Consider the following 11598-nt stretch of genomic DNA (forward strand, 5'->3'; position numbering starts at 1 on the left):
AGGTGAGTTATGCATACAAACGGGGAAAATAAATGGCACAATTTTATCCGAGCTCAGAAAATATCAAAACAAACAACTTTACTTGCAGGTGGGACACGAGGTTCACAACTGCAAACTTCCTCCATTGCCTACAACAAATTAACTAGTTTTCTACATATAATGTAATCAGAAAAGAAAAAAAAAAATTAAAAAACAAAAGTCACAGCTATATAATGGCACGACCATATTAGGGGGAGAAAAAAAAATACTATTAGACAATTGCCCAGCGTTTCATCAAAAAGGTGAAGTAAAACTTTGTGTATAAAGATACTTCTGTGTCCACTTTAAAGCATATCGCGTGTGAAGTACTTAGGAAATATGCCATGTACAAAATATTTCCCCATATAAACAACATTCACACAAGGCACTTCATTCAGTAAGAAAAGAGAATCACAGTCCTTTCTACTACCAGAAAGTGCCTGCATAGCAACAATATGAGGACAGGAACTTCTCAGACTTTTGTGTGGTACCACAAAAAAAAAAAAAAAAAAAAAAAAAAATCCCAGACAATTTTTTCTTTTTTTTTGTTTTTAAAATAAACACTTCACCGAATAGTAAAACATTGTTGATTTGGAAAATAAAGACCAGAGTTCAATCCTCTTAGTATTTTAGTCCACAAATATTATCAACTTAGGATGCTCGTTACACTTTCTGGTGCTTTTTTTTTTTTTTAAGAAAAAAAAAAATACTATTTAGACACAGTGCTCCTGGGATTTTAAGTGTTTTTGAGTTTCAAATGGCACTCGGAAGGCAGCCAGTCACCAGGAGATGAGAGCAGAAAAGGGTTTATATGGAGGTTTTCCACAGTGAGACTCCACAGCGTCACCTTGGGGGGGGGAGGGGGAGCACGGCTGAGAGGATCTGCCTGAGTCTGAGAAATGGGGGTTGTAAAAAGAGGCCGGCTGAGAGGAGGATGGAGAGCACGGGGGTTGGCGCCGCGGGGGGTGGTCCTGCTACCTGCTCCTCAGGTTCTGCAGCACTTCGTAAACCTCCTCCTCTTTGCTGAGTCCCTCGAAGAAAGGCAGCAGGTCGAGGAGCTCCGTGTCGTTCATGTCATCGAACCAGGACTGAACGGGGACCTGCGCACAACAAACCAACGACCGTCAGCCGCGTTCAAACTGCAGCTGCAAACAGTTGGAATCTTGACCGATAATCGCAATTGATTTCATAGAGGCTACTTATTGTGGCCCTCTGGTTTTTACGGGCCTGTAAAGAGTTGAGCAGAGCAGTGTGCCGAATCATGTGAGCTGGTGAAATAAAGACATAAACCAAGACAGAACGGCCTGACATAAAACCTCAAAAGATGTGAGAACAGTTCACTTTAAGAAGGAGTGCAGTTCGATTAAAGGTCCAGTTTCTCTGTGGACGACTGTACAGTAGCATTAGCTCTTGGACAACAGCTTCAGACACATTAACCAGCTCAAGGTCAAAAAAGTACTCGGCAGGTGAAATGTTAAACAACCCATAAAGAAAACTACATGAAGCTGATGTGCCCCCCCGTTTTTTAAAAAAGGAACATTTACAAGATAAGAAACTTACAGCATTCTCTGGATGGAAAATATAAGAGGCGGGTGAATTGTCGACGATGATGACGTTACTAAGCTCTCGTCCCAGCCGGCTGAGGTCTTTAACATAGTTGCCTCTGTGAAAGACGCAGGATTCTCTGAAGAGCCGGGCTCGAAACACGCCCCACTGGTCCAGCAGGTCTGCCACGGGGTCCGCGTACTGCCGGGGGCGCAAACACACACAAACGTCACACCGCGGTAAACATAAAACTGTGGCGGCGCCACGTACAAGGATGCATATGACGAAGCGGATTCAGTGACGCATGTGGCGAGGACATACGGTGGCGCAAATATTGATTTTTCACAACGGTTCAACTAAGAAACTCATTTCTACACTATTATTACAGCACAATGCCCGAGGAATACCATTCGGGCAACACTACAGTACGACACAAGGAAGCATCGCTTCTAATTCATGAGCAGCACGTCATCCTCCAGTAGAAGTTATCTGCATCGCGTTCATTAACTTACCCATGCATTTCTGGCTAAGGTATAGAAAAGACGGATGGAAAGTGAAGCAGAGGGAGGGTGAAAATTCAGAAGATGAAGATTAGTCAGACACAAAGGCTTTGGATCACACGCTCGTCACCAGCTTGTAACCAAACGCACGTTTAGAACAGCCAGAAGGCACGTTCGCTTCTCAACACACCTTGGCAAGGCTGGCAGTGAAGAGCACACATTCAAACAGCTCTCCCATCTTTTGCAGGAATTCGTCCACGTGGGGTCTTTTCAGAACATACACCTGAAAGACAAACCAGACTTTAGAACAGGTTGAAACAAAACAGACCCCACATGGCGCGAGTGGAGAGACGAGAACGCGTTCTAGGTGCTTCACATTACAGCATCTGTGTCGTCTTTCTTTCTTTTTTTTTTCCCCAAACAACCAATCACATGAGACTGACCAAGGTGGGTCACCATGGTAACCAAAAAAAAATGGTGGGAATGCACATTGTGGACACACGTCTCCCTTTATGACGCCGTGTGGCCGAGAGAAGTGGTCAGACAGAATATCAACGAGAGTCGCATGTCTTGTGAGCAGATCGTACAGACGCTGAATGTTACTGGGGGGAAAAAAAATTATAAAAAGAAATCACACAATCTATAGTGAGCATTTTAACGGTGGAGTGAAAGCCATCGTCAGTGTGTGTTACATACGGGCAAAATTACTGTTCCAACTATGAATTCATAACACAAAAGAATGCTTCATTCTAGCAACACCTGCTATATAACAACACTTTATGGACACGTGTCGTTACATCTCCTTCAAAAAAAAAAAAAAAAAAGAACTTGCTCAGTGGATGCCACCAAGAGCAAGTAATCATGAATAGGCCAACCAGGATATACACAGCCTATCCTGGATTACTTGAACTGGGTAACAGCCATTCTTCTTCATGTCCTGGGAATCCCGCAGGAAATAAAAATATTTAACATCCAATTTAAAATACATTTTGATTTATGTACAATACCTGATGAACGGTGCCGTCGATCTCCACCGGGACGATGAAGTCGGCATTACTGATGGGCTGAGAGGAGGAAAACACAGAACTTTGTGAGTGTCTTCTAAAAGTGTTTGTGTAATATCTAAATTGACCAGCAGAGGACCTGCTTGTAACAGTAAAGCTCCACTCTGATTCCCAAAAACTTTTTCAAAAAGGGGAAGTAATGAATCCATCTTTTGAAAAAAAAACAAGGCCCTCATGCTGTACATTTTGCAGAAACCTTCACCTCAGTGAAACATTCAAGACCAGACTGTAACAAATGAAGTATGAGCGGAGAGTGTTTTGCAAACATGTGCCCATGTGGTGAGGCTTGTTAAAATGTCCTGTGGTAACAATATTGCTCTTTGCTGCTTTGTTTACACACAGTGATGAGGATACATCAAATATAATACCTAGACTGTGGATCTAATTTTCTACCCGATAGGACAGATCACATCATTTGAATACAAAACAAAGAAATGAGGATAATCAAAGCTACTAGTGACAAAAAAAGCAAAGAGAAAGAAAAAGCACTCGAGAGCTCTTTCCTGCACTGGAAGACAATATCAAAAGTGAAAGCAAGTTTAAGTTGAAGCCTCATCATACCTTAAATGAACTGTGGACTAGCGTTTCATCCAAGTCAATCACCACACACTTTTTGCCATAGTCCGATATTTTCACCTCTGGTAGGAGGTATTTGGCTGGGGGCTGTGGGAAACACACATAATGTCAGATATTGTGAGTAAGAGTGACAGTATGCAAAAGAGATGGAGATACTAAGACAGCGCGAGTGTAGTCAAAAGTGCCCAAAGAAAAGGGTCAAAAACCATGTTTTAAAGAAGCATTTTGATAGAAATTAATGAAACAATAATCAGGCTACGTTTAGAACGATGCATTAAATGAGTCTATAGCTTCATACAGCACCTCTGAAATTAGCGGATGCTCCCTGGCAGCAGCAAAGAAAAATAATACCACCCTGCTAAATATTTGTCAGCTTGGCAAAGATTAAATGGAGCTGATAAATTCATTGGGACAAAAGCCATGCAATGATTAGCTGCTGCTTCCACAGAGCAGTGCCAGCATCATTAACCCCACCATAGTGTGTGTGTGTGTGTGTGTGCGTGTGTGTTGACGGAATAAAGTGAAGTGGTGGTCTACTCAATAGGATGGACTTTAAACTTGAGCAACTAATTTGACAAACTTGTTGCGCAGGCCAATGAGAGCTGGAACTCTTCTAAGCATTTCAAGCAGTAGGATCAATTAGTTAGAGCCCATCACGGAAAATGTAAACCCACAGACTCGGGCTGGCATTTACTTCACTCCCAGAATTAATCCACTGCAAAGGCCAGTAGCAAAAGAGATGCGTTTACTTCTTTTTTTTTTTTTTGCAGAGAAGCGCCCAAAGCAACAGATAGGAGTTATCGGCATAAATGTCAAGACCGTTAGTGTCACAGTATCTTAGAAAGCGTACAAACCACCAAGTGTCAATCAGGCAGATCAAGCACTGAGACCTCGATTAAACCCCAGTGGTGCACATGCACCTTCCATATTGGCGGCGCTTACAGCGGGCTGAAAATGAGCCCGCAGCACAGCAGCAGAGCTCGAGCTCTCTGAGGAGAGAAGCGCTGGAACCCACACAGACAAGATGTGCCAGCGCCATCCCACTCAGCCTGCATGCAAAAGAAAAGGGTGGGGGGAGGAAAAAAAAAAAAAAAAAAGGGCGATACATACACTAGGGACAGGGATGACCTCGACCTGGTCACACTAAAATACAAGAGAGACACGCACACACAAAACACGGTGAAGGGAAAGAACAGAGAACAACAACAAACAGAAAAAAAAAGAGAGAGAGAGAGACAACAGGTACACAAAGATAAAATAATATTCACACAAACAGACCGTCGGCAAAAGATGGAAAAACGGTTGCGAACTAATATTGGGCCTGCGCTTGAATGAGGAGCAGCTCACCTTGGGAGGCGATCCATTCTCCTCAACAGGTGGGGGGATGGAGCTGGTGTTTGTGTTGGCGGCTGGCGGCTCCACATTGTAGTTGCGGAAGCAGCAGAAAAATGTGCTGAAGATGCTCCGGCTCCTCTGCTTCTTTATGCTGCTGTTCGACTGGGACGCTGTCAAAAACAACAAGAGTGGGTGTGGACGAATTGGAGGGTGAACAAGTGAATATGCAAATGGCTGTGTCACAAAAAGAAAACGTTTGCAGGCTGCAGCTCGGAAGCATTTGCAGTTTTTCCATCTCAATGCCAAGGACGCCGGCTATATTAAGTATGAAAACACGGTTATGTGTTCATCACAGTTTCACTGGGCTCAGGAGTGTGAGCAACACTGAGTCGCAATGACAATGCGATTAAGTGGCATTAGTGTTGGTTTTGTCGAGTCGCACTGGCAGAACCACTGATCAGAAAATAACGTGGCTGGCCGGGCGTCTGCATCAGTCACACTCGGTGACAGTCCAGAGCATGCTGCGCTCCGATTGCAAATCGCCTCTCGTTCCAGTACTACGGAGCAGAGCCTAAATCAGACACTGAGCTTTTATTAATAGTGACAAGCTGGAAGCTGTATGCTCCTCCCTCCACTTTTTTTTTTTAAATTCTTTTTCTTTTAATGCTTTTGTGGCTCCCACCACCCGATTGGCCCAGGAGCCTCCATTTTGAAAGGCGGCCTACGTTTCCCTCCCACGTTTCAGCTGGCAGGTGAGTGACTGAAGCAGCCTGGACATGCACAGAGGAGGAGAGGGAGGTGGGAGGCCCTCAGACCCCGCAGAGCCTATACAAGGCTGCATTCCTCTCCACCCATTAGTCCCCCCCCCCCCTGCTCACCCCTCCTGAATGCCTTTGCAATTGAAGCCCAGTGAAACGCACATAGCATTGTCACGTCCTTTGGCATCTCCACATTGTGCCACTCGCTAGACCTCAGCCAGACATTTGACAGCGGAAACACAAAGCCTGGAGAAAATAAGTTTCTACACAACACAACCAGCCGCTCTTACAAACCAAAATAACTTCCATGCTGCTCCAGCTTTGGGAAGTCATACATTAAATACATTTTCCAAACTATCGTGAGACCACGAACGCAGCCAGAACCGCTTATTGTGCGCCTTCAGATGTAGAGCATGTTATTATAACGCGGTTGGTTTGAAGCCGATTGATTAAAAGTACTATAATGCATATGGCAGTGACAAAGTGAGGACACGTCACTGCGACACGAAACGCCGTCTGGCCACCTCGATCTCCACGTCATTTCCCTCCATCTCTGCCTTCCAGTAACGTTAATTATACAATACAGCCTTTCAAGCAAGGGCACGCTGTGCTGGGTATTTAGGATATAGCTTATCAGTGGCACAAGTGTGTTCGCTGCAAGACATGCCAAGTACAATATACATCCATCAACAAGGAAACGGCATTAAAAACAAGAACAAACTCTGTTGCTATTCCGAGCGGCCTGAAGCGGAAGCGTGTGAATCTCTAGATGCAGCCCCGTGTCTGCAGAGGACAATAAGCTAAAGTATTTGTTTGGACAGATCACCGACGTGAAATTGTATCATTCTTTCAGACAGGAACTCTAAAAATCAGACGTAAATCACTGTCGTTTTAGTCGGCGAGCCACCCACCAAGATGATCATACTGGCCCAACAATTTTGTTTAAATCCAAAAATAACACAAGCAGCCCCACATAACTTTTTCTTTTTTATTATACCAGACTTTGTCTTTTCATTTCAGTACAGCTCCTGTGAAAGTGGGACAGTGAAGTAGTCATCAGCTTCCTATGACTCATCGCCACATACAGCCGGGATATTGATCCCTCCACAAAGACCCTCAGAAAATTGGCAGGACGAAAGAATCATGGACTGGGTCTTAAAACGCATTCCTTACCTACAAGAGACATATGGAATGAAGCCACTGATGAAAATGTGTTCTCACCAAATGCATTTGGAAGCCCAAAATAGCTCCGTTTAAACTCACCTCATGCGACACGTCAGGGTTTAATTACTTTAATAAGAATTAGAAAAGGAATCAAGAATAAGTCAGAAACGGTACAGATTGCTCCTTTATATTCATGGACTTGTCCAAGAAAAGACAACCAGCCACCTGCCTCAGAATCTGAGAAAAGTCTGTTCATTTTGTGTCCCCAACTAATACGAGTGTGTAAAAGGTAACATTGGCTCAGAGTGAATCCAGCACAAAGGGCGAGGTCGTCACCCCGATACGGCCTGCTGCAAGCAAACCAATGCAAACTCAACACTTTATACTTGGTCGAACCTTTAAAAGTGCAAATGTGCAACGAGTCTGTATTTTCAAGGCATAATGAATAACGAAGAGAACAGTGCCATCAAACTAAACATTGCTCCAAGGCCAATAAAAGTTGTGTGAAGTCATGGAAAGTGTGGCAGGGGACCAAAAGATTTAGCCATTGTTTGAAAACAGTGTTACACTCATAGCATATAAATAGTTTTACAAAATTGCACATCATGAAGAACAGAAGCTCCAGATGTTAATAGAAACTAAATTTAAACAAAGGTCTGGTGGTCAAGTATAATTTACTGCTGCTTCCGAAATGCTCATTCTCATTAAAACCACTAAACTTAGGCAATTATGGGTAAACATTGTAAATGTTGTCACTCTTTCATAGTTGACGTTTTATTTTCTGAACAAAATCATCAAGTTAAACATGATACGGTAATTGTTGGAATACATTTAAATGGACTTCTTATTTCAACATTTTAATGTTTGGAAGTTGCAGACAGGGAACTAAACTAAAGGATTTCACAAAACTCCACATATACTGAAATATTACAGATAATACTGGAAAAAAACATTAAAATATATAACTTTGGGATAAAAGCATTGCTTGTAGGGTTTAATTGATCATTTGACACATTTCTGTAACCATTTTCTAATCATTAATGGCGCCATAGGAACAACAACACTGGAGTGGTGAATTAGAGACCATTAAACGGAGGCTAAATCACAATCAATCCAGTGTTGTGCCGTTTAAACGCAAGCGTGTGTGAAAGAATGAAGTGAATTAACATCGTCATCTCTGAAAAGTCGTCACACTTGGCCCCGAGGTCAGTGGCCAACAGGGCAGCGCGTCTAAATATAGGCTGCTGCTGCTCGACGGCCAAACCAGCGCAAAAGGCGGCCAGCGGAGGAACACTGAGCGCAAAGGTGGTCAATTTCTGTCCAGACAGCTTGGAGCCTGTTTGAGAAATGCAAGACAACCTATTAAATTCCTCCAGGGCAGCTGGTGGGACGGGCTCCACGCAGAGTGATTTACAATTGATAAGAAGCAGCGGAATCACAGACTGACAATGTACTACACTGAGAAAGGCGAGCCGAGGTGACAGCTGCATAAGCTGATAGTGACAGATCTGCATCTGAGCGTTATACTGGCTAAATAAAAAGAGATCCCACTCCGATCTCTTTACAAAGTCACGTCCGTGTCACTTCACTGGACTCCCCGCACTCAAAACAGTGGCGTTTAAAAAAAATGCTGGGAGGACACGGGACGAAAGGAAATGGCGATGCGGTTCCTATAATGATGGTAATATTTGCTTTGGCCCCGAGGGAAGACGCATGACTCATACTTAAGAAAACAAAATGAACAAGGTAGGAAACAAACACCAACATCACAGCTGAGCTTTTGTCCTGCAAATCAGCTGCATCCTCCTAAACCCCAACGTCGGCCAAGTATAGGTTTTATTTTAAGAAGCAGCCCCAATTCTCTTTTCATGAGCACGTGTGCTTTTGTGGCTCATAAACCACTACAGACTTGACTGAATACTTTCTGAGAGCAGTAAATACCATTGCATACTTTACTTTACACTTATGGCCAAAAACAATTGACATTTATTCAGTCATGACAAAGTGCCGCACAATGAAATCAAGACTATTTATATACAGAGTTAATTATACACATAAAGCAGTCTATCGACAAGTAAATTAAACGCAAAGAAACCCAAAAATAATGATACATTTATTCCCATCAACATGAGTAAAAGGCCTGAAAACACATGAATTCACATAAAAACAAAACAATTTGTCCACAGTATCTAAAGATTTCACTGGAGTAAAACATACAGTGTATTAACTTAAGTGTTCTTCCATCAATAAACCGCTCCAGTGAAGGATTCCAACAGTACTCAAAACACATCGAGCACTAAAATGTGTCAAACATGTAAACATGCCTTTAGCAATGCTTCCAGATATCCACGATGGAAAACAGTGCAGACACGTGTATAGATACATACTGCGAAGCCATTTGCAGTCTTTTATCACCGACATATATTCATACGGACTTGATCCACTTCATCTGCAGCGATAATCTTCACAAACTCCCACATACCTGCAACACTAATCTCCCATGACGCCCACACGTGTTGGGAGTCACACAAAATCCATAGTGGTCCATAGCGGATCGCTTTGTAGCCCCAGAGGGAAAAGGCATTGTTGAATTTGAAAGACCGAAGTTCTCAAATTACTAAAAGTCTGACAGGTGAGCTTTGGGATGCAACAGTGATACACACCCCTTTAAACAAGGGTGACTGGAAAGCGCCAAAGAGCCCCAGGAATGAGAGCCAATGGTCGTGAGCAGCAAAGGTTTCAAAGACAAGGGGTGACCTCCAGATCATGCTTAAAGCAAACACAGATCAAAGGGCAAAGGTTATCAGGACGATGACGGTGTCTGACTCGAGCAGGATATCGATTTGTCTGGTCAATATTTTGATATTTTCTACCTCTCTTCACTGTTTACACACATTTGTTGCAATATATAATTATGAAAGGATGAAGTCTGTCCTATTGAACAGATAATGTACTAAAATACATACAGGCTTCATTAGTTCATTTGCATGCCAGTGTGCTTAAGAGTGTCGCCATGATAAACTTTGTGCTACACTGGTGATAAGACCAGAGGAACATCAAGGCTGTCAACTTGAGACATATGGCAGACAGATCCGATGTGAGACAGCTTCAGTGTTTACAACACAGCCCAAAGGAAGTTAAACTGTCAAAAATGTAAATATCCGTCTCCTTCGAGGTGGTGATACAGCTGGTTGCATGTCTCTCCCGTCCTGCACAAACTTTGATTCACAAAAACGAGTGAGCTGTCATTGCCCCGGTTTTGTAGCGTCACAATCAAATAATAAATACAACTGCACAATGTTAATATGAAGAGGCGTATGTCCTTGACTTGTAGCTGGCGTTAGTTATAAACGTGTTAATATTAGTGGAATCAATACCACAACTGAACACGCAGCAAACAACCCTTCGGCTGGTTAAATAACTTCTCACCACGGGGCCCCCCTGTTCTACTAAACTTGTTGCCGACTGAAGGTTTTTTTTTTTTTTTAACTAACAACAGTCCCGTTTTCGTGTTTTGACGAGTAAATCAACCGGTGTCCTCAACTCGCTCGCGAAGCGCCAAGGAGCGTTACCGTCACGAGAGAAAAGTAGTTAGCCGCGTTAGCATTAGTTGCACACTGTTTATTCACGTTAACTTACCTTTTTCCTGGTTGAAGGATATTACTTCCTCCTCCTTGGGATTGGCGACTTGGGTTATTATGGACATGTGGTCCATTTGGTCGAGTGGTTATTCCCGCTTTTCGGCCCCGCAACGTTAACGCGTACTTAGCACGCTCGCTAGCCGCTACGAGCTAGCCGTCTAGAAGCCCACAAAGCCAGGAAGCCGTCCGCGGCGGCGGCGGCGGCAGCCAGCCAGCGAGCGCGGTGCAGAAAGGAAGCCGGGGGACGCCTGTCATTTATGGCTTTTCGCAAAATATCATCGCCAGTTTCAGCGGGTAACACCGGCAACGTTTAAAAAAAACAAAAAACAAAAACAAACAAAAAAAATTCACCAAGAAACACAAGGCGTCGAATCTGCCAACTATGTGAAGTTAGCACGTTAGCCTGCGTTAGCGGGTTAGCCGAGAACGCGAGGCCGTAAATCTGCAACAAAAACACAAGAAAGCGCCGTCGGAGGAGGAGGAGGAGGATCGTCCCCGTCCGAAAAACATGGAGCGACCACACGGGAGGAGCCTCAGCGGCGGAGTTGGCGCACACTTCCAGGCAATCGACTCATATCTGCTGGCCCGACATTCCCCGTGCAACATGGAGGCTTTATGTATTTTGAGTTGCATCCGAAGCGGGGGCACTCGGAGTGGGAGGGGGCGGTTTGTTTCTGTGATGGATCCTCTCAGGCAGGCGGCACCGCGCCGCTGGACGCGGCCCCCCGGCGCCCTCGCGCACCGCACCGCACATCTCGAGCAGTCTGCGGCGGCGGTCCACGCAAGGCAGAAGTGACTTTTATTAAAGTGGATAATGAGCGTGATCCGCTGGAAGATAAAACAGCCGCGCTTCAGGAGAAAGTAAATAGTTGATTGGAACCCTGGCGTGTGTTCGTGGATTTTGGGGGGGAAATCCGGCAGCGCCATCCAGTGGAGAAATTAGCGAAATGCTCGATAGAGAGCGCCTGGGTTCATAATTAAGTTTTCCCCCAAATTA

The 11598-nt window shown here is 44.1% G+C and overlaps 1 protein-coding gene across 1 annotated transcript; it reads right to left on the minus strand.

Annotated features, from left to right (window-relative positions):
- Positions 1-593: 593 nt before the first annotated feature.
- On the minus strand, positions 594-11528 carry LOC308135489 (CTD small phosphatase-like protein). Its single transcript, XM_080503510.1, has 8 exons — positions 10600-11528; positions 5051-5208; positions 4814-4846; positions 3689-3790; positions 3071-3127; positions 2254-2346; positions 1579-1764; positions 594-1118 (listed from the first exon to the last, which is right to left on the minus strand). Exons 1-8 carry the CDS (start codon positions 10673-10675, stop codon positions 993-995), a joined length of 831 nt encoding a protein of 276 aa, XP_080359636.1. The 5' UTR covers positions 10676-11528; the 3' UTR covers positions 594-992.
- Between the last annotated feature and the right edge of the window lie 70 nt (positions 11529-11598).

The sequence above is a fragment of the Blennius ocellaris genome (assembly GCF_963422515.1).
Source record: "Blennius ocellaris genome assembly, chromosome: 10".
NCBI classification, from domain to species: Eukaryota; Metazoa; Chordata; class Actinopteri; order Blenniiformes; family Blenniidae; genus Blennius; species Blennius ocellaris.